The sequence below is a fragment of the Hemitrygon akajei genome, chromosome 22 (assembly GCF_048418815.1).
Source record: "Hemitrygon akajei chromosome 22, sHemAka1.3, whole genome shotgun sequence".
In the NCBI taxonomy this organism is placed as follows: domain Eukaryota; kingdom Metazoa; phylum Chordata; class Chondrichthyes; order Myliobatiformes; family Dasyatidae; genus Hemitrygon; species Hemitrygon akajei.
The window spans coordinates 41,609,655-41,633,840 of NC_133145.1; the positions used below are offsets into that span (position 1 = coordinate 41,609,655).

A 24,186-nucleotide genomic window follows, 5' to 3' on the forward strand; every position below is an offset into this window, starting at 1 on the left:
TTCTCAGTTAGGGAAAACATTCAGTCCTTCAAACCCTGTAAGAAATGAGATCTCCTCCATCACTAGAGAATACATTCCTCGCCAACTCAATCTCTCCTTCTGTGCAAGCCCACTATCCCTGGCACTAGAATAATGAAACTCTGCTGCACACACTTTTACAGTCAAAACTATATACACTATTCAAGGTGATGTTTCTCTGCTCTGTTAAGTACATCCTCAGAGCCTTTATAGACTGGGCAAACCTAATCTTTCTAACAAATCCATGCAACGCTGCACAATCATATTTGTTTTTCAAGAACGGGACATTCACTAATGATTTGTGCAAAGTTCATTTCTTGTTACAACTCTTCAATGAATGTAACATACCTGCATAATATCCATGCCTGGGTTAGTAAATGCTGGAGCCATACAAATGGCTGGCAAAGATCTCACACAACACAAGGAGTATAACAACTTCTAAATGATAATATTCTTGACCATCAAGATCTGGGGTTTTACATTTATCCTGAATTTCAAGTGGACCAATCACTTAAATATAGTGCTATTAAGTCTGAGAAGCTGAATGATCTCAATCCAAGGGAAAGATGATGATGGCAGTGCTTATGGAAGGCAGTTTTAGCATAGAAAAGCATGTGGATTTGGGATCAAGTGGAGTTAAAATCTTAGTAACTGGTAAACTGGATCCAACATGTCAAGTTTAGTATTTCACTCCATGCTTTTGGGTTTCATGCGTGCATGCAAGCCCCTTTGGGAAAGCCAAGTTGTTTATTGAATACAGTGCCTGTAAAAAAGTATTCACTCCCACCCCCCCAGAAGTTTTCATGTTTTATTGTTGTACAACATTGATTCACAGTGGATTTAATTTGGGTTTTTTTTAAACTGATCAAACTCAGACTCTTTCATGTCAAAGTGAAAACAGATCTCTACAAAGTGATCTAAATTAATTACAAATATAAAAAAAAACACAAAATAATTGATTGCAGAAGTATTCACCTTCTTTAATATGACACACTGGAGCAGCCAATTGGCTTTAGAAGTTGCATAATTAGTTAATGGAGACCTGTGTTAGTCAAGGTGTTACAAATGATTATAGCAAAACTACACCTGTATCTGAAAGGTCAACTGCTGGTTAGTCAGTGTCCTAGCAAAGAAGACATGAAGAAGACAAAAGAACTCTCCAAGCAACTCCGTGCAAAGTCTATTGAAAAGCAAGAGTCAGGAGATAGATACAAGAAAATTTCCAAGTCAGTTGATATCCCTTGGAGTACAGTTAAGTGAATCAAGAAATGGAAAGAATATGGCACAGCTGTAAATATGCCTAGAGGAAGTCGTCCTCAAAAACTGAGTGACCATGAAAGAAGGGACTAGTGAGGGAGGCCACCAAGAGACCTATGACAACTCTGGAGGAGTTACAAGCTTCAGTGGCTGAGATGGGAGAGACTGCACATACAACAACTTTTCTGGGTGCTTCACCACTCACGACTTTATGGAAGAGTGGCAAAGAGAAAACCACTGCTGGAAAAAAAACTCAATGAAAACTCAGCTAGCGTTTGCCAGTATGCATGTGGGAGACTCTGAAGTCAGCTGCAAGGAGGTTCTCTGGTCTGATGAAACCAAACTGGAACTTTTTGACCATAAGCCGAACACTGCACATCATCAAAAACACAGCATCATTACCTTCAAGCGTGGTGGTGGCTGCATCATGCTATGGGGATGCTTCAGGCCCTGGAAGGCGTGTGAAGATGTAGGGTTAAAATGAATGCAGCAAAGTACAGGGAAATCCTGGAGGAAAACCTGATGCAGACTGCAAGAGAACTCCAACTTGGGGGAAGATTTATTTTCCAGTGTTAACAAATGTGGAGCAACTCTGAGGGGCCGAAGGGTGCAAAGTCGCCCCCCTCTTTTTTGAGAATCGCAAGATCACTAGTATTTTGGGTATGAGACCCAGGAGATGAGAGAGATACACAGCGTGTCAGGAAATGAGAGAGAGAGACGCAGAATACACAACCAGGTGGAATGTCTCCTGACATAAGCGGAACGGAACAACTGATTACTGCTATTGTCTCTTGGAGAAGGAATTGTGTATTGAGTACTGTACTATTCATTGAAACCCCTCAGGGGACAACCAGAGTGGTCTGGTTGAGGGATTGCATCATCCCAACCTGATTGACATCTGAGACCCCGTGAGTGAGGATAAAAGAGGGGTCTGGGGAACACCCCTTAGACACACCAGGTGAAACACTAGAAATCCAGTGACACCGTTTTATAGCGAAGCCAGTGAGAGCTCGTGTGTGTCCTCCCTTGCCTGGGTGGTGGGCTCATCACGGAAGAACGGTTTAATTAAAGGAGAGGTCACACTTGAACGGCCACAACAACGAGACACCGACCGATCAAAATCATAAAGGAAGGTTGGCAAAACCCTTAGCGGTAACTGTTCCCGTTCTTCTATCTCTTCTCTCTTTCCAACAATTGCAACACAGCGACAAACAAACGACGGCAGCCTGTATGAACTGAAATGAACTTTAGATTTCCATCGGACAATTCATTATCCCCTAGACAACGATAGAGCTTATTTCTTATTGATTATTATTATACCCGCACTTTTAGGTTTAGTATTGACGACGTATATTATCTGTATATTTGCATTGATATTATTTTTGTGTATTTTTGCTAATAAATACTGTTAAAAATAGTATCACCAGACTCCAACGGACGCCTCTATCTTTGCTGGTAAGTAACCCAGTTACGGGGTTCATAACACCAGCAAGACAATGGCCCCAGGTATAAAACCAAAGCTACACAGGATTGGGTTAAAAATAACAAACACTATAACCAGACCTCTATCCATCTGAGAATTTGTGGCTGGACTTAAAAAGGGTTGTTCACTCACAATCTCCATGCAATCTGATAGAGCTTGAGCAGTTTTGTCAAGAAGAATGGGGAAAATTGCTGTGTCCAGATGTGCAAAGCTGATAGAGACCTATCCAGACTCAAGGATGTAATTGCTGCCAAAGGTGCATCTACTAAATACTGACTTCAAAGGGGTGAGTAATTATGCAGTCAATTATTCTGTGTTTAATAATTATAATGAATTTAGACCAATTTGTAGAAATTTATTTTCACTTTGACAGGAAAGAGTATTTTCTGTTAATCAGTATCAAAAGAGCCAAATTAAATCCACTGTGATTCAATGTTGTAAAACAATAAAGCATGAAAACTTCTGGGGGGGGGGTGAATACCTTTTATAGGCACTGTATCTTGATTATTTAGTTATGCAGCTAGAGATATCACGGATTTCTGTCAGAAGAGGTGATGGAATCAGATACAATCACAACAGTTTAAGAGGCAAGCTGATGTAGGCAAAGTAAAGAAGGATATGGCCGTAATGTAGGGAAATGGGATTAGCGTAAACGGGCAAAAAGGTCAGCATGGATGTTGTGGGCTAAATGGCGCATTTCTGTGTGCGTAACTATAATATCATTTTCTTGTTGTTAGAACCTTCGTTGTAGATTCCAACATTTCTCTGCTACTGGGGATAAGTTAGTGGTTCGGAAGTTCCTGGTTTTCTCTCACTCTCATGTCTTAGATTGTGCAGTCACATTAGCTGCCTTCAAATCCACAGAAACATTACAGAATCCGTAGAATTTTGGAAGATAATAAAGCCAGTTCCTTCAGAACTGTGGGATGTCATTAGGTCTTTGGGATTTATCAGCTTTTAAGCTCATGATTTTCTCTGGTTTTTTTTAAACTAGTGCTTATTTCTTTCTGAATCTATTTACTACCAGCAGGCATACTTGCAAACTCAAGCCGTTTCCTTAGTGACGGGGAAGAGACCCAGATACCAGTCCATCTAAGTAGCACTGTTTATTCTCTCACTTTGCCTCCACAAGTTTTGTAAAATCAAGTTCTGGGATCTGTACAGAATTGTATTTAGAATTCAAGCTCTGGGGAGAGACAAATTTATCATTGTACTAATTTCTTTGGTGATTTTTATGAACGACATGGACTATACATGGTCTTTTTTGTGCCTTTTAGACCTCTGTGAAGTTTTGGTTTGCTACAGGAGGAGCTGGATTCTGCATAAGCCGGGGGCTGGCATTAAAAATGAGTCCCTGGGCCAGGTACTGCTTTGAGCTATTTATCCATTGACTATTTTCTTAGCCGCATGCATCAGGTTTCTACTTTTTCTGCCAAGCTTTCCCTCAATTCCCAGCAGTCATTTATTTCACTTACGTTTGAAAATCATCACCATTGAGCCAGTACCTATTTGACTTCAAAAGTATTTTTATGTCGGCAAAGCAGCTTGGATTAATCTCAGGTATCAGAAGCATAATATTAAACATGTCTTTCTTCTTGTATTTAATGGAGCCCATTTGATTACACCTTGGGAAACACTCTATTGTACCAGTGCCAGAAAAACCGGTAACAGTCCTGTCACAGATTCCTGTGCAGAACTGAAAAACTGCTGTTGTTTATTATCCCAGGCTTTGGAATTCATGTTAAATCAAGACCCTACTTGTTTCAGTTCTTTAAAATAGAACAAGCTTTGAAGGCTGAAAGGCTATCTCAAACTGCATTTTCTTATGTTCTGTACTCAGTATGTTTAGTTTTCATCTTAGATGTTAATTCCTCTTGTTAATGAGCTTTTTGCAAAAGTTGCCAGAAAGAGAAATTCACTGATATCAATGCTTGGTATAAGTTAAATTCTTCAGTGCTTACCCACTGAACTAATTTTACTACAGTATTTATATGTTCTGTACAGTTGGACAAGCTAGGCCTATCTTCTCTCGAGCAGCGGAGGTTGAGAGGAGGTTTGACAGAAATTAACAAAAGTATGCAATGGATAGCGTGCACAGCAACAATCTTCTTTCCCCAGACTGAAATATCTGGTCATAGAGGGCATGTATTTAAGGATTTTTAATCTTCTTCCTGACTACCTAAACTCACATTGCGGGCACATGGATGAAAGACAAATGGAGGTCTATGTGGGAGAGAAATGTTAGAATGGCCTTGAAAGGTCAGCCTAATGTTGTAAGCTGAATGGCCTGTTCTGTGTTCCAAATGTTTCAGATGTAGATTTTCTCAGAACTAAACTTAAAAATGAACAAAATAACCACTTGGAACACATCAAGAATATGTCATTTACGAAAATGATGTGCTACATTAATGAATTTTATTATAGCAAGTGATTTCTATAAACACCCCATGTTGATGATTATTTATACATTTTACACCTGATTGACATGAAATAAAATTTCACATGGATTACTTTCTCTTAGCAATCAGTCAGATTTAAAGCTATGATCGCTAATAATCATTTGGTCTCCACCTGCATTGTTTGATTATATAAAAACTAGGCTTCTGTCATTCCACTGAGTGGTAAAGCAAGCAGGTATTAGTTGGTTAGAGTGCTATTTCACCTGCAGCTTTAAATTTCTGGGTGTAAGCATATTGGATGACCTGTCCTGAGCCCAGTATATGGATGCAATCATAAAGAAATCGTGCTGGTGTCCTTACTTTCTTAGGATGTTAAGGAATTTCGACTTGCCATCTGACACTCCAACAAACTTCAGCAGATGTACTGTTGAACGTATCCTCACTGGTTGCATCATGGTCCTGTACAGCAATTTCAATTCTCAGGAATGTAAGAAGTTTCAGAGAATAATAGACTCTACCCAATGCATCACAGGCTCATCCCTTCCCACCATTAGTGATATCTACAGGAGGCACTGCCTCAAGAAGACAACACTTATCATTAAAGCTCCCCACCATCTGGGCCATGCCATCTTTTCACAGCTACCATCGGGTACAAGGTACAGAACTCTGAAGTTCCACACCACCGTGGCCAAGACAGCTACTTTCCTTCAGCCATTTCGTTCTTGAACCAAAAGACAAAACCCTGATTATTACTGTTTAGCAACACTGAGCACTTGGACCACTTTGCACTCAAATGAATTTTTCATCTTCCTTTGTTCTAATTAGGCTTTTCTTCTAAAGATTGTGTATAACTTATGTTTAATTATTTATTGTGAATGCTGCTTATATGATGCTACATGCCTATGATACAGATGCATACAAGTTTTTCATTTCACCTCTGTAGACGTGAGGTGCATACGACATAAAATCGTCTTTGTCAAGTCAAGTCACTTTTATTGTCATTTCGACCATAACTGCTATGTACAGTACACAGTAAAAATGAGACAACGTTTTTCAGGACCGTGGTGTTACATGACACAGTACAAAAACTAGACTGAAATATGTTAAAAAAAAGCAACTGCACTCGACTACAGACCTACCCAGGACTGCATGAAGTGCACAAAACAGTGCAGGCAATACAGTAAATAATAAACAGGACAATAGACTTTGAACTTGTTTCATGTATACACATGCACAGGGCTGGCTTTCAGTTCTCAGCTGTATTCAATTGGCCTTTAGACTGTATGTACTCTAAAAACAATCACTGACTTTTTATTCTGCTAACTGCAGCTATTCCCTTCCAGGTTGTTTGCTATCCGGTTAATCAAGGCTAAGCCTCCGATGAATTTTGCTTTTCCACTCCACTTCTACACTTTTGCAGCTGATGATTTGCATCTCCTTTAAGGAGGTCAATCAGTGTTGCTCTTTCCCATCCAAAGCCTCGTTATGTTCAAGACTTGATTATTACATTTCATGACTTGCAAACCAAACTTTACAGTTGTTATGTGCATAATTTACAACAGCCTTCAAACCAAAGAAGTTAAATGCTGGGGAATAGGTGCAAAGTAAAGGCCTTTGGATCTAATGTATTCAGAGATGAAATTGATGCACTGATTTATAGATGCTTAAAGGGCTTTAAAGTAAGAAGCAAATTATTTATTTAATAAATTCAGTTTTCAAATACATCTAACAGGTAAAATATGTCAGACAGAGCAGTGATGGTTTCTTCTCCAAACTGCTTATCATTAAGAAATGCTATAATACTATCAAGAAAAGTGAATTGAGCTTCCTTTCAAAATACGATAAGTATCAGGGATTTAATGGAAGTTGTAGTGGTAGATAGTAATACAGTGGTAGACTTCACACATTTACACCTCTCTGCAATTTAGTTGTTTCTGGCAGATGACCCAACTGTAGCCTTCATGTCACATTTCATAAATAGATCACGCGTGGGTCAGTGGAAGGCATACAGAACCCAGCCTCCTACAGCATACTTGCTGATTAGCCAGTCAGCAGTTTGTGTTTTGGGGGTATGGATGTGGAGTGTGGCCCAGCAAGCAGCCCTGCAGGATGTGAATAGTGATCTGTGCATGGTCAAGCAGAATAAGAGATAACAATTGACATTCTGTGTGTGAACAAGAGACATACACACGCCTGTGCTATGCTGTTTTGCTGCCTCTTTGCATCATCTAGCATATTTTCCCATTTATTTCATTCAAGATTTGAATTAAATAACATATTTATTTCATCATTATTTGTATATTAATATTTCATTAAAACAGTATACTTATCATGACCCATTCAGAAACTCCTGTGGCCCCCAGTTTCTTGGTTTTTTTTAAACTTGTGGCCCCTATGGCCCCCGGGAAGCCATGCAGCCCATGTTTAAAACCATTGCTCTAAATGTCTGCAGTTTATTTAACTTCTGAATCAAGTTACCGTCAAGTTTTCTCCAGACAAGCATTTACATTTTAATGATAGAAAAGAAACAACTATAAGGAATATAAGCATAATAATGGAAGCCATAAGTGCAAAACAATAAGGAACAGAAATGTGTGGGTCTTCAGGATAAGTACTTACCATGGCATTTCCTGTTAAACATTCAATGTAGTCAGTGTTACTTGATAAATTTGCATCCATAAACCATCATTAAAAGAGTCTAGTGCATTTAAACTATGAAAAATACATGATTTAATTGCTATCACATAGATCAGAGGTTAACCTTAGAGGAGCTGGTTACAAGAATATTCAGTGTTGAACAGAGTTACTGAGGGTCTCCCACACTCCCCCTCATCATATTGTTAGTCTTTCCTTTCTTCCTCATCTGTTCTTACATTGGTACTTTCTGCTCAGGTTGTTTCAAAGGTTGTTGATCTTGATTTTAAATTTTATACTGAAGCACAGAAAAAAGATATCCTTCAGAATCTCTTGACATTTTTGGTAAGATACACCTTATCTTACCACAAATTGCATTTGAGGAAAGTTCAGTTCTGTGTAAGAATAATGAAAACCAGGGGGCATCACGTGATGACGTAGGATCGAGACATTGGGAATCCAGCTCCCTCGTAAAAAGTAATGAAATAGGGTTTAAATGAAGAAGAGTTAACAGATATCTACTAGAAACTATTTATAAGTAACTCAGGATTATCTTTTGATATGGCTCCTAAACTGAAACAGAAGAAAGCTACTACTTCGAAGACTGCGCAAATCAGCGGGGAAAAAGGCCTAACCGTATCGGCGAAGCCTCGGACTCAAGTTGGATCTCCTCCCGGCGAAGTGCATGGCACTTCTGATGATGGGGACAGGAAGTTGCAGCAATGTCGGCGGTCTCTAAGAAGAAACGGCAAGAACAACGCATGCACGAAGAAACAAGTGTGCATGAACAGATATTAACAAAACTACAAATCCCAACTACGGCTGGAAGTGAATCGGAAGTGGAATCAGACTCTTTGGGAAATTCAGAGGAAGAAGAAGAGGAAAAGAAGGAGGAGATTAAAGGAGACATAAAAGATATCCTGATATATATTATGAATTAATTAAAAGCTATAAGAAGGATGCAGAATACACTCGATAATGTGGTGGAAAAACAAAAGAAGGTGGATAATAAAGTTAAAGAGATGGAAGTAAAAGTGGAAGAAAACACTGAAAGAATAGATAAAATAGAAGACAATAATCTTGTTTGGACAATAGAAAGAAAATGGATGTTGGAAAAAATAGATGCGCTTGAAAACTCTAGTAGACGAAATAATATCAAAATTGTTGGTCTTATGGAAGGTACAGAGGGAGAAAATCCAATAAAATTCTTTCAAGAATGGATTCCGAAAATTTTGGAAATGAAAGAAGGAAGCCAAGTAATTGAAATTGAAAGAGCACACAGAGCTTTAAGACCAAGACCTCAACAAGATCAAAATCCAAGATCAATTTTGATAAAATGCTTAAGGTACCAAGATAAAGAAATGATCTTGAAGGCAGCTACTCAAGGTGCAAAAAAGAGAAATGGGCTATTGATAATAGGAGGGAAAAGAGTTTTTTTAAAATCCAGACATAAGTTACGATCTTCTGAAGAGGCAGAAGGAATTTAATCCAGTGAAAAAATCTTTATGGGAAAAGGGCTATAAATTTTTATTGAGCTACCCAGCAAAATTGATAATTTTCCTGGATAACGAAGAAAGAAGATTTTTCGTTGACTACCAGAAAGCGGAGAAATTTGTACAAGAATTACCTGATGTCCACGAAGAGGAGTAAAGAATTATAGAAATGAAATGGACTAATGATGAAGACTGAAACAAGGTTGAACTTGATGGACATTTATTAAAAAAAAATAGTTGAGTATTAATTGGGAGTAGAGACATTAATTATTTTCTTTTTCTTCACTAATATATTTTCTTTTTTTTTTTGCGGGGGAGCTGGAGGAGCTCCTGATCGATGGCTGTGAGTTTCACGTGTACAATCATGGCAAATGCCATGACCCATAAAATGGGGGGGGGGGGGGGTAATGTTGTGTTCTTTTTATTCGCAACATTAGTGGGGGGTACTTTGTTTTTTTTTAATATATATATATTAGTTATCTTTCTTCTATTTTTCTTCTTTTTTGCCTGGATGGTTGGGGAGAAACTCATAGCAACATGGAGAATTTTAAAGAGTTCCCAAGATATTATGAATGATTAATTTACTTAATTTTTAAAGTTTTAATGTTAATGGAATTAATGGACCTGTGAAAAGAAAAAGAGTTTTAACATATATTAAGAAAATGAAAGGAGATATAGCTTTTTTACAAGAAACACATTTAACAGAAACAGAACATAAGAAATTAAAGAGGGATTGGGTTGGAAATGTCATTGCAGCTTCATTTAATTCAAAATCGAGAGGAGTTGCAATTTTGGTTAATAAATCTTTACCAATTAAAATACAAAATGTAATAATTGATTCTGTGGGGAGATATGTGACTATACATTGTCAAATTTTTTCAGAATTATGGACTTTTATGAACATTTATGCACCAAATGAAAATGATGCAAAATTCATACAACAAGTTTTTTTGAACTTGGCTGATGCACATGATAAAATATTAATAGGTGGAGATTTTAATTTTTGTTTAGATCCAGTTTTGGATAGGTCAACTAAAGTTGCTACAAAATCAAAAGTAATAAAACTAACTTTATCATTAATGAAAGATTTAAACCTGATTGATATATGGAGAAAAATTAATCCAAGAGAAAGAGACTATTCATTTTATTCAAATAGACATAAAACTTACTCAAGGATTGATTTTTTTTTATTATCAAAAAATATTCAAGATAGAGTGAAAAATGTGGAATATAAAGCAAGAATACTGTCAGATCATTCCCCCTTGATAATGACAATGATAATGATGGATAAGGAGGAATCGATTTATAGATGGAGATTTAATTCAATTTTATTAAAACATCAAGATTTTTGTGATTTTATGAAAAAACAGATTCATTTTTTTTTGGATACAAATTTACATTCAGTTGAGGATAAAATTGTATTATGGGAAGCGATGAAAGCATATTTAAGGGGTCAGATTATAAGTTATACATCTAAAATTAAGAAGGAATACATGGCAGAAATAGATCAATTGGAAAAAGATATTATAAAGTTAGAAAAAGAATCTCAAAGATATATGACAGAAGAAAAACGAAGACAACTTGTTAATAAAAATCTACAATATAATACACTCCAGACATCGTACAGAAAAAGTAATTATGAGAACTAAACAGAAATATTACGAATTAGGTGAAAGATCACATAAAATTCTTGCTTGGCAGTTGAAAACAGAACAGGCTTCTAAAACAATAAATGCAATTAGAACAAGTGTAAATAAGGTTACTTATAAACCTTTAGAAATTAATGAAACTTTAAAAAAATTTTATACTGAACTATATCAATCAGAATCACAAAATAAGATTGCTGAGGTAGATACATTTTTATCACAAATAACCCTCCCAAAATTAAATTTGGAAGAACAGAAAGGATTAGATATGCCCTTTACATTAAAAGAGGTTGAAGAAGCTTTAGGATCACTTCAGAGTAATAAATCCCCAGGAGAAGATGGTTTTCCTCCTGAATTTTATAAAAAATTTAAAGATTTATTAATTCCTCCTTTTATGGAATTAATATACCAAGTGGAAAGAATACATAAACTCCCACAATCTTTTTTAACAGCAATCATAAGTGTATTGCCAAAAAAAGATAGAGATCCTTTAAAACCAACATCATATAGGCCTATTTCTTTGTTGAATACAGATGATAAAATAATAGCAAAAATTTTATCTAATAGAATATCTAAATATTTACCAAAATTGATACATATGGATCAAACAGGTTTTATTAAAAACAGACAATCAATGGATAATATAACCTGGTTACTTAGTATAATTCATTTGGCACAAAAAAGAGAGGAAATGAGTGTGGCAGTTGCTTTGGATGCAGAAAAAGCATTTGATAGATTGGAATGGGATTTTTTATTTAAGGTATTGGAAAAATATGAGTTAGGAAAATCTTTTATACAATAGATTAAAACCTTAAATACTAATCCTCAAACTAAAGTAGTTACAAATGGTCAGATTTCAACACCATTTTGCTTAACGAGGTCAACTAGACAAGGTTGCCCATTATCACCTGCTTTATTTGTATTGGCAATAGAACCATTAGCTGAATTAATTAGAACAGATTCAGACATTGGGGGCTTTAGAGTTAATAAGATTAATTTATTTGCTGATGATGTTTTGATTTATTTAACAAACCCATTGCAATCTTTGCAAAGATTATCTTTTAGATTGGAAGAATATGGGAAAGTATCGGGGTATAAAGTAAATTGGGATAAAAGTGAAATTTTACCCCTTACCAAAGGAAATTATAATCAATGTCGATTAGTAACTCAATTTCGATGGTCAATAAATGGGATAAAATATTTAGGTATTAGAGTTGATAATGATGTAAAAAATTTATATAAACAAATTATTTGCCATTATTAAAAAAAATAAAAGAGGATCTTGATAAATGGATGATGTTACCAATAACATTAATAGGTAGAGTTAATGTTGTAAAAATGAATATATTTCCTAGATTGCAATATTTATTCCAAACTTTACCAATACAATTACCTCAGAAGTTTTTTCAAGAACTGAATAAATATGTAAGGAAATTTCTTTGGAAAGGAAAGATGTCAAGAATATCATTGGAAAAATTGACATGTAAATTTGATTTAGGAGGGTTACAACTTCCAAATTTTAAGAATTATTATAAAGCAAATCAACTTAGATTTATTGCGTCTTTTTTTAATGAAGAAAAACCGGCATGGATTAGAATAGAATTAGATAAGATAGGAGAAAACATACCAGAAGATTTTATATATAAATGGGAATCCAAATGGATACGGGAAAAAAAAGAATCTCCTATATTAAGACACTTGATTGATTTATGGAATAAGGTAAATATGGACGATGAGATAAAGAAATCTTTATTAGCAAAAAGAACTTTAATTCAAAATAGGCTTATTCCTTTTACAATGGATAATAAACTTTTACATAATTGGTTCCAAAAGGGGATTAAATATATAGGTGATTGTTTTGAAGGAGGTATATTGATGTCGTTTGATCAATTAAAAAATAAATATAAAATATCAAATAACACTCTTTTCTGTTATTTTCAATTAAAGGCTTATTTACGAGAAAAGCTGGGACAAACAATGTTGATGCCAAAACCTAGTGAAATAGAAATATTAATTCAAAAAGGAAAAATTAAAAAATTTAAATCTTGTATGTATAATTTGATTCAAAAACAGACAATTAAATCAGGAATTCATAAATCAAGACAAAAATGGGAATCTGATTTGAATGTTAAAATTGATGGAAAAAACTGGCCAAGATTATGTTCTGATAGTATGAGAAATACAATAAATGTTCAACTTAGATTAATACAATATAATTTTTACATCAATTATATATAACACCACAGAAAATAAATAGATTAAATTCAAATATGTCTGACCAATGTTTTCGATGTAATCAAGAAATTGGTACTTTTTTACATTCTACTTGGTCTTGTTTTAAAATTCAACCATTTTGGATAAATCTAAGACTTTTATTGGAACAAATTACTGGAGTACAACTCCCACATAGTCCAGTATTATTTTTATTAGGAGACATTGAAGGGACAATACCGAAACTTAAATTGAATAAGTATCAGAAAACATTTATAAAAATTGCATTGGCAGTAGCCAAAAAAGTTATCGCAGTTACTTGGAAATCTGATTTATATTTAACTATGGATTGTTGGAATAATGAAATACATAGTTGTATTCCACTTGAAAAAAATTACATACAATCTAAGAAATGAATATGATATATTTTTGAAAATTTGGCTCCCATACTTACAAAAGAAAGGATTAAGTACATAGGTCCTTTGAAGATAAAATTATAAAGTAATTGGGGAAAGTAAAAATAAATATTAAAATTATTTTGAACTCCATGGAGCATGTGGGGATCCTCCGATATCCAGGCAATCTTTCTCTTCTTTTTTTTCTTTCTTTAGATAAGGGATAAGGGGGGGAGGGTTAATATTATTTTTCTCACTATTTTATCATCACATTTATTCTTCGTAATTTTCTAAAATTTAATAAATAAAAAAAGAATAATGAAAACCACATCTGTTGTTCATATTTCTTTGTCCTCATGCCTTCGGCCATGTCCTCTCCAATTCTTCCTTTACTTTCTTCTGATTTGAAGAATCACACTCAAAGCTGAAGTTGTGATGATTTCCTAAATTCCACAGTCAGTGTATTTTAATTGCAAAAATGGATGAAGTTTACAATTTGTATAAACTTCACTTTTTCATTTTCATTAACAGTTTTGGCAACTTTATCAGTACGGCAGAGAAGATCCGTCTTCCGGATGACTGCACTATTGGCTACATCATTGAAGGTCTGTTGGAGGTGAAGATGATTCACAATGACCTATTCCACTCACATCTAGAAAATCTGCAGCAGATCCCACCGTCCACCATCCCCAAACAGGTCAGGCTCACCAAATCTCTTGTTAAAATTAATTAGATTTTTCTTTCTCTTTTATTCACTTTCCCCAAAAGCAGTCATATGTTTTGATGATTTTTGTATGGGGCACCAATCTTATATCCTTGTGTCCAGTCACTAATTGAGCCAATGCAGTGACTGCTAACAGATTATTTGATGGATGACTGGATCAAAACCAAGTCTAATACTACCATAAGTTAACTAGCACCACGTTTAGCATGTTCAAGGAGGTGGTTGTGAGTTACAGAGCAAGTTTGTGGTTAACCTAACCAAGAGGTAGCCTCTCTCATTCATACCCAGTTGCTTTCTGCTTTGAGTGTACATCAGCAACCAATCCAGGGACATTGTGATTTGTAAGCTCCAGTTTTATCCCACTTAATAGAGATAACTACTGGTTTGACTGGGGTCCCTGCAACTTGGATGCATCCAGTCTTACACCCACCACGTTACCTGACACAACATTACTTCTGAAATTTCTTTCCATCACCTTGCTGTAGTGGAGTGGTGGATCATATTTGGCAATTTATGCTGTTGATGTCAAAATATTATATGATATAAATTCTTCCTTTTTTGCTGGTGTCAGTAGGCACAACAGCATTGACTTTTGTTGTATTTTTTTCCTGTCCATGAGTTAATTGAACCCAACAATTTGAAGAGAATTCATCGGATGACCAATGGTGCAGTGTTCATTTTAGCTGCAATTACCAAAGATAAATTCTGTTCCCAAATTCAAAAGGTTCTGAATGTATTAACTAATTCTGTTTCCAAATTCAAAAGATTCATAATGTATTAAGTAAATTATTAATGGCAATTCTTTATAGGTTACATTAAGTTATGGAAGTTCAGATATGAAGCGGAATGTATTGAGAGTCCAAGGACCTTTCAGCTTGGCAGAGGATCCTTCACGGTACAGTGGCTTGATTTATATTATCACTTCCTAAAGGTATCTTCTATATTTACCAGTACCTCAAATACTTTATAGTCAATCCTCTAAAACAAGTCAGCGATACTAGGTATAAAGTATGGATTTCCAAGTCTGAAAGCTTACTCAAGATAAAAGTTATGTGAATTTACACAACACCATAACTGACCATTTTAATTATCAATCCCGATAATTTATTAAGTCTTTAACCAAACAAATTTGATTGACAGCTTTTTCTCAGAATCTAAATGTAAGACATAAGCAATTTAAAACATTGAATCATTCAAAATGTAGGAAATTAATTAACTCTTCTGTGACATGCTTTGAACTCACATGCTGGGTGAAGCAGACAAAAAGAAGGGTTTATCTTTTGATGGAAGAAGCAATTGATCAGTTTTAAGAATAATATTAACAGAATAATAACAGAATAATATTAAAATAGATACTTATAATTGTTAGAAATTTTAAAAGTAAATGTTTTGAGCATAAATATGTACAGATGACTAGTTCAGCATTTAAATGTAATTCTTTTCCTTTCCTTGTCTAGAGAAACTGGTTGAAAATATGGCCAATATTAATAAGTAATAGGTTAACAAAAAATACACCCATTGGTTAAATATAAGTTTCACTACCTTCCTTCAGCATAAGATTAAATTTGTGGTAAAGTGCACTGTTTAATAATTGGCTGTATGAAAAACATGACATCACATGATCTTTCAATATTGTATCAATAAGAACTTTGAGAATTTGGAATCTGCATAGCTTCTCCCTTAAGATGTGAGAGTTAAATGGCATAGTTTTTCCATCCTTCCTGCCATTGTCCATGTTGGCTTTTATTTCTTAGAATACTGTTAAAATCTAAAATTGTCTAGGCATTTCCTTATTTAATGCTAATTTTCAAGTATCTTCTATTTTATGACAGAATTTTAACCCTTGAATCTAGCTTACTTTATTGCATTCATCTCCTGGCTGTAGAGTGAAACCTTGTTCTGTTGTGAGGTGTGTTATGATGGATGCTTCTGGTAGTACCAGATGGCATTGCTGATGTATGGGTGGAGGCAATAAAGCAAGATTAGAATTGCAGTTAGGATGTATTTTGTTATCACATGGCACAAGCCATGCCATTTGCTAAAGGTAACTTCCAGCATTTAACAGATATCTCTGACAATCTCCTTGCAATGTTCTGTTCTAAAGCAACAAATTGGAACTGTCAAATGTATCTTTAAGTTCACTTCATCAGATCTAAATCTCAGAGGCATTTGTTGGTGTTCTGTATAACTTGCCTGAAGATTAATGCCTATATCCTGGATTATCTTTCTCTTGATATTTTCCAATTCATTTTTCCCCTGTCCATTTCAGCCTTGTCAATGACTGCCAATGGGTTAAAATGACTTGAGTCTTTTTTGTGACATCTTTCTATTTCCCTTTAATATTATATACAAGAATATTTTCTTACCAGTTACGTTCTTGGGACCTGCATCAATGCATAATTATAATGGTAAACTGAGCATGGATATGTGCATACCGAGGGTTTTTCAGTTTCCGCCAGAACTTCAAACCATTTTGCTATCCTGACCTCATTCTTACTGTCTTCCTCTCCATAATATGCATTAAAAAAAAGTCATAAATTAGAACCCATTCATAACAGGGCCTGCTCTAAGATCTACCTGTTTTCCTCCAGGTTCAAGTCTGTACATTGTCTCCTCTATCATGATGTCTGGTGTCCTGCAAAAGACAGCGACCAATGAAAATAGTTCTACCTCCTTTTTCCATCAGTTGCATGTTTTGTGGAAGCTTCCAGGGAGTGAGATAAAGGCCTTCCTGTAGCGGAAAGGAAAAGCTGATGCTCCAGGAAATTTGAAGAAGTAATTGAAGCAGATATCACTTTCCGATGAGTCACTACACCTGCACATGTTCTGCAAAAGAACTAAAACCCAAACCTTGAATATCGTAGTACAAATGTCATCTCTACCATTAGAACTTGGATTTGGTGGACTGTGTCTGAATTAATGAGTGTGAAAGCTGTGTGCCAAAGTGTGATAGCTATTCCTTCTGAACTGAACCATCTCTAAAGCCTTGCAGTTTTACAAAAAGACTTGAGTTCATCTCATGCAGACAGACATTTTTCATTTTTCTGTTTGATTATTAGTTATCTTTAGCAAAATGTTGTTGAATGGTGTCATCCTGTCAGCTTGGAATTTTAGACTCCTTTCCATGTATGTGGTGTGTGCAATTTGTTCTAATGATAACAAGTTGGCAGCTTGTCAGTGTTCGTTATGCAGTTTTAGGCAGTCAGCAGTGAAACTCTGTGCATTCTTACACAGATGCCTCATTACATATTGCAGTAATTTCACTTACATCTCCATGAGATGGTGTTTTCCTATTGATGCATATCACTGTTGCTTAATAGTGCCATTTACTGTCATAATTTTGGGACATTTGCCACTGAATCATAATATATTGACTGACTAGTCACGTTCCAGTACCAATGCAGAGTAAAATTAGTACTGAGCCAAACAACAATGGTAGTTATTGAATGTTCAAGTTATTGAAATGATTTGATTACTTTGACAAAATGATCATAAGATGGTCTTGCTTTCTAATTAAATGTGTTCATACTACCTGTGCAGTATTATGTTACCATTTCAATCCTAAATAACTTGCTTAGCTCTCTGTTTTACTTGGTAAACCAATGGCAAAACCTGTTTATTTTTTAAGATTTCACTGCAGCAAAATACACTAAGCACTTCTTTTAAAATCTGGAATACTTAATCAGCTCAGTGCTGTCCAATTTTGTTTCAGATAGAGTATAACTTCTGAAAATGTATGTAAAATAATTGCTTGCTTTCAAAAATAAAGGGCTTAATGAGCAGAATAAAAGTGTAGTCTAAATTTTAAAAATGTTTCTGTAATCATACAAAACTCATCTACAGTATATGAGTAATTGTATATGGGTTTAGTCTTTGGTTTACTTGTTACACAACCGTCACCTATTTATCTTTTTGTACTAGTTGTTATTCTATGCAGAATTTTGTGGTACTTTAGTAATATTCTGTAAATTATTAAGAAGCCAGTAAATGTGGGTCTACCTAGTCTGATTTTGGAGCAAAAGTTTAGTTAGATGCTCTAGAGTCGGTGCCAAGCCTGGAACCATTACCAATCACAGTTAGCAAAAAAAAAACTGCTGGAGGAACTCATTGGGTCAGGCAGCATCCACGAAGGCAAAAGGAGAAACAATGCTTTCAGTCAAAATGTCAGCTGTCTCTTTGTCTCCATCTATGCTGCCTGACCCACTGAGTTGCTCTGGCAGTTCGATTTGTGCTTCAAATTATAGCATCTGTGGTTCTTGTGCCACCAGTTGCAATTGATTAGCCATCTGAGCATCCTTGTTTCTTCACAATATGGTAATGTTTAATGCCACCAATGCTGGCATTACTGGGCTATTTTCAATTCCACCATTAGCAGAACCTCCACCATTGGGATACATAAAATTTATTTATCAATTCTGACAATGGTTTACGTTGAATGCCATACTCATGGTACTATCTCTATAATTTTAGTAAGTACACCTCTTGCCTAGTTTGTAGCAAACAGATCTACAGTCTTCAAAGATTGACAATTGCACTATCACTAAGTTTCAGTATAATACTACTGCTACTATAAATAAAGGGAAAATTCCACATTATGGGATTTGTATACATTACATAGCTTTATAAATCTGATTATTGCGCATTTGTATATACTGGAAGTATTTGCATTCAATACTCAATAGAACATAATTGCAAATGCAGTTGTAGATTTTTACAATCCTTCAGTGTACATGGATCCAAATTCAAATTTTACCTGTAGTCTTAAAAATTAACATTATATGGTGAAAGAAATTTTAAAATTTTGAAGGAATTAACAACTTAATCACTGAAATCAAGTTTTTCAAATCAACGTGTCAATATTGATTAGGAGAATAATGAACATTACTTACTCAGCTGTCCTAAATACAATATTTCTATTCAACCTTCCCACCTCAAGATTGTTCCTTTTTTGGACATACAGTGTGGAATGGGCTCTTCTGGCCCTTCAAGCACACCGCTCAGTAACCCCTGAAGATAATTTATGACCAATTAACCTACCAACAGGTATGTCTTTGGACTGTGGGAAGAAACCCACGCGGTCACGGGGAAACTCCTTATAGGCAGCGGCGGGAATTGAACCCAGTTCGCTGGAACTGTAAAGTGTTGTGCTAACCACTATGCTACTGTGCTTCCCCTTCCTGGACTTATAGTAAGGCTGTACAAGTCATGTTTATGTGATGAACTTATCAATAACTACAGATTATTATCAGTGTTCAATTATAACAGTAGCATGTTCTGTTAAAAGTCTAATTAACATAAGGCAATCTAATCTTTAGTTCATGCTTTGAGGGCCTTGTAAAGTTCAAATAAGGATGTAAGAGATGTGCACGGTGTTTAAATTTAATTAAAATTGGCAAATGATAAAAAGAATTTGGAGGTGGAAACCTGAATCTCAGAATCCTGAGTGTCCTGGTGGAATTCTAAGAAAATTACAAAGATCTTGTTAAAGAGGTTCTGTGCCATTGCAAATAATTTCCCGTTTAAATTGAATGACCAAAATCCCCTTTAAGAGAGAAGTGGCAATAAGGAGTAGTGATTTTGCATGGTAGATGCTCTTAAAGAATAGAGACAGATAGAGCAGTGATAGCTTTATGTTAAGTGAAGTGAACCTTTCAGAAGCTTCAGGCGGCACCAGGGAACGTAATTCCAATAGAATTACATGGATTATGGAATTAACTTGGTTCCCCAGAAATTTAGAGTACTTTGAGATTCCTAATGGTTATTGTGAATAAGTATTTGCAATACTAAAATGACTGTGAAGAAATTAGATGCTTTAAGAATGAAAATGCATTTTAGTTTTTTATTATATTGCTTTTCATAATAGTTAGTTGCTTTTAGAATTGTAAATTTAAATGTTGATCTGTTAGTTTGGGATTTCAACTCAAGGCTTTATGATATCTTTGGATTAGAAAAATAATCTTGTACGTAGGTAATTTTGAAATTTTGTATAATTCTGTGTCTTCCCCAGCTGGATTTAAAACAAAACAAAAATGTAACCACTAATGTATGCATAATTTAACTAGACAACTGTCCCGGTAAGCCTCAGAATTTGCTGAACAGCACATTACAATGGACTCTTTTTCAGAGCTAGTCACTAGGATATCCAGGATTGAATGATGCAGTAATTACTGATAATCAACAACATGATGCAATCACATCCAATGAACTACAGTGAAACCAGACAAACCAGGATAATAAATGTGGTAAATTGGTCTATACTGAAAACAAAAATACTGAACTGGTTTGATTTAGCAATGGTTCAGCAGTGACTCAGAAAAACTTGCCAATACACAGTATTATTATTGAAATATAAAAATAATATCTTATGCATGTTTACAGCTGCAAAGGCCAAAGTCGTTTTTAAGTACTGCAATTATATTGTTGGATAATGAAAAACTGGAGATTTTTAAACTTTATAAATTGTAGATAATGCAACTTTAATGATGATATGTTGGAGGGTTTGGAACCAGACCCATCAACAGCTTGTTGACTAAAATGTAGACTGTTGTTAAAATGAAAAAAAAAGATTAAAAATGAAGAAAAAAAGATTTTCAGTCTTGTTATCTTTAATAAGCTATTTCAAATACATACTTTATCATGCAACTTTAACATACTCTTTTCAACTTCAATCAAAAGTTGTCTTGATCTGGTATCATTCCTCTGAACTAAGTTACTGGTTCCAATCAACTCCAGAGATATGAATATATAACATCTCACCTCCATTATCAAACATACTGTTTTCAGATGCAGTAATTCTGAAAATCTATTGCAATATTCTGAATGTGCTGGATCGAAAGAGATTTCTGACTTTTTGGAAACACGTTAATTGAAGGTGTCTGTCTTTCAGTTGAACATGCAAGTTTCCATTGTTGTATTCAAAGAAATGCAAGGAAGTTCTCTTTGGAGAATTATCATTATCTCTTTTGTATGGTCTTACCATAATTAAAATTGACTGTTGTGTAGTACACAGTGACTACTCTTCAAAACTACATTGCTGAATTCTAAACTTTGACTTTAAAGAGCAATCTCAACTGCTAACAGAATGACATGGCAGACAAACTGCAGTCATAATTGTCATCAAGAAAAGAAAATATCCAACAGTGGTAACTACAGAGATGCCTCCCTACTTAATTCTACAGGGAAATTATTGCCAGGATCCTCCTCAACTGCATCTTCCCAATAATCAAGGAGTTAGTCCTCAATTCACAATGTGGTTTCCATCCATCAAAATATACAGTGAATATGAATTTCACTAAATGAATACTCCAAGAATAATTCTGGGCGTACCATCAGCTACATGTCCATGGTGTTTACCTTACTAAGGACTTGATTGATCAGAGGACTGAGAAATGCCTTCAAATTTGGCTGTGTGCAGTAATGGATCTCCTTGCGTTTGCTCCACAATAACATGCAAGCCTTGATACAAACCAATGGGTCTCAAACCAAACTCAAAAAAGATTTGTGTTAAACTAATCAATTGTGCTAATGTTTTTCTCCCTGTCTTGCCTCCAACAAACTTCCCACAGGAAGGGAGCTGGTCTTCAGAAATCACAGAAAAGAGTTCAACCTGTAGTGACTATGTTCCAAAACTGTCAACCTGATCTGCAGACAGTGCTTACATTTGTGGATGCTCAAAGGCTGAGTTCCAGTACACCATTAACTCTTCCAATGAAACATAAGATGGAAAGACTTAGGTCCTCACAAGGCTGATTTTAAGGAAACAAAGTAATGAAAATATTTTTTTTTAGCTAGACTAAATTTCTACACAATACTTATCAAGGCAGTAAGGTATTTACAGTAAGCCATCTTCTAGCAAATAAGGCTAACAGATACGAATTGCTTTTCTAACCATTTGCCACACCTGTACATTAGTATATTTTAATGATTTATGTACACATCAGGACCATAAGAACAACAATAGTTCCCAGTTATTTGTCATTTAAGAGGGGATATTATTCTCTGAGAATTAATTAAAATTTGGGCCATAATTTTCTACATTGCATTTTCTGACTCTTAACCTTAATAATAGGTACTTTGTATGAAAAATGTTATAGGTAACAAGAAATGAAAAAAAAATGCACAAGGCCTGGGGTGTGTTTACTTTAAAGTTTTGTAGATTTGTAAGAACTTCATGAAGATTTTTCCAATGCAAATTGCTGAATGGTTGGCAGGGAGGAATGGAGATCAACGTGAGGGGTTGGCAATGCATTGAGGGAATGTTGGGGCAGAGACAATGAGCTGTTGGTAGGAGGAGATGCACTGAATGGGCAGAGTGTATGTGGCAAATCGGTGACCTCCAATAAGTTGAGCAGATACACCTGCACTCCAGATCACTGAGGATCTGCAGAAGGGCAAGTTCACTCAGAATCCATGAGGGACTGGAGCCAAGTTTGGCTTGTAAACATGTCCTGGTGACAGGTGCTGATGAAGGTGAGGAGCCTTGGGCTCAGCTTGAAGTAGAGCCAAGTGATGAGTAGTCGGGGAGAGGGATGATTTGAGAAAGACGGAGGAGACAGGTAATTGCAGAACCTCTATAGGGAGGAAGAGATAATTGGGACCTCTAAAGATATTCCTTCCACAAATTTTCTGATTTTAGTGGTCACAGTGAGTAGATAAACAACCTCTTGTCACAGAGCTTGGTTTCTGTGTCCCGGTAATGTATGATGAGAAATAAATATTATAGTTGAACTTTGAATTCGTAACTAAAAAATTTCTACACTATGTTACTAGACCTCCTGGGGTTAACACATGCAATTCTTATTACTGTGCCAGCCAGGTACTTGCCATTAAACATATCTGTTCCTTTTAAACTTGTCCACAGATCCTATTGCACTGCACACTGCTAATGAATTGTTTAGTACATCTGAAAGTTCTGCATTTATTCCTGTCTGTGGTAAAACACCCTTTAAAAAAAAATACTGATATGCTTGTTATAAAAATAATTCATATAAATCCTTGCACTATTTTCAAAATATGTAGATCAGAAAAATCTATATTTATCAGCATTTTCATTCTTTTGGAGAGATTTTTTGACCCACTTATTTAAATGTTGGAAGAGGTGGGAGACGTTGAATGGACTTTGTTTTTCTCCTGCTTTGAAGTTGTTTTATTGAAATATTTGGAGTATAGTTTGGCTATAAAATATTGATTACTAGAGGTTAGGAACATAACTTTTGTTAAGGGTAAAGTCTGTTTGTATTGCAGGTATTAGTAGAGCTATTGCAAAGGCCCTACTAGCATGTGGTGCAGAAGTTATTGAAGTAACTAGGACAGCCTGGTTCAGGAGGCATGTTGAAATTGATAAGAGTTTCTACTGACCATTCAACAGTTTCTGAATCCTGGTAAACAGAGTAGAACTTTGAATCGGGCAATATTAATGGAGGGAAATGAACAGTTGACATTTCAAGTCAAGACCCTTTGACTAAGTTTTTGGATCTATTATCAATGTAGATATGAAAACACAATTTCCATGAGATAAAAACTGGTGTTCGGTCATTGCCTGAAGAGATCGGGTGAGTTCCAACTGGATCAAAAGTTGAAGAAAGAAAGTTCCACTAATGTTCAAAATGATCTACAATCACTTGCAGTTTAGCAAAAAGTTAAAAATTGTTTATTTCAAAAATAATTACAGAATATTAACTTTCTTAAAGTTATTGAACCTGTTGACATAGCCAGGAAGGAAGAACCTGGTTTAGCAGCAAGGGAAGCCATTGGGAGATGTGAGGGAACAAAACTTCTGTTCCATAGTGTTTGCTGATTTGCCACAAACAGTCATTACGTTAGCTTGATTGGACAGAGGTGGGGGTGGTGGTGGTTGTGGAGAGGAATATGGATACAAATACAAAAAGATTTTCTGCTTGAGAGCTTGTTGCTTTGAGATCTGCCAT

General features: G+C 35.3%; 2 protein-coding genes across 3 annotated transcripts in view; one reads left to right on the top strand and one right to left on the bottom strand.

Annotated features, from left to right (window-relative positions):
* The window catches only part of LOC140714658 (beta-1,3-N-acetylglucosaminyltransferase radical fringe-like), a 42,782-nt gene extending 21,935 nt beyond the window's left edge, over positions 1-20,847 (top strand). The window contains exons 5-8 of the mRNA XM_073026089.1: positions 4,036-4,121; positions 14,068-14,233; positions 15,070-15,155; positions 16,852-20,847. Coding sequence (XP_072882190.1) covers positions 4,036-4,121; positions 14,068-14,233; positions 15,070-15,155; positions 16,852-16,918 — 405 coding nt within the window. The 3' untranslated portion in view covers positions 16,919-20,847. The remainder of the gene's footprint in view (positions 1-4,035; positions 4,122-14,067; positions 14,234-15,069; positions 15,156-16,851) is intronic.
* LOC140714659 (L-xylulose reductase-like) overlaps positions 12,433-24,186 on the bottom strand; it is a 57,342-nt gene continuing 45,588 nt past the window's right edge. The window contains exon 9 of one of the 2 annotated variants that reach the window (XM_073026092.1): positions 12,433-13,746. The gene's annotated coding sequence lies outside the window, so the exon portion shown is untranslated. Of the gene's footprint in view, positions 13,747-13,884; positions 14,144-24,186 lie in introns of those variants that run through there. The other variant, XM_073026093.1, reaches the window with a different exon arrangement.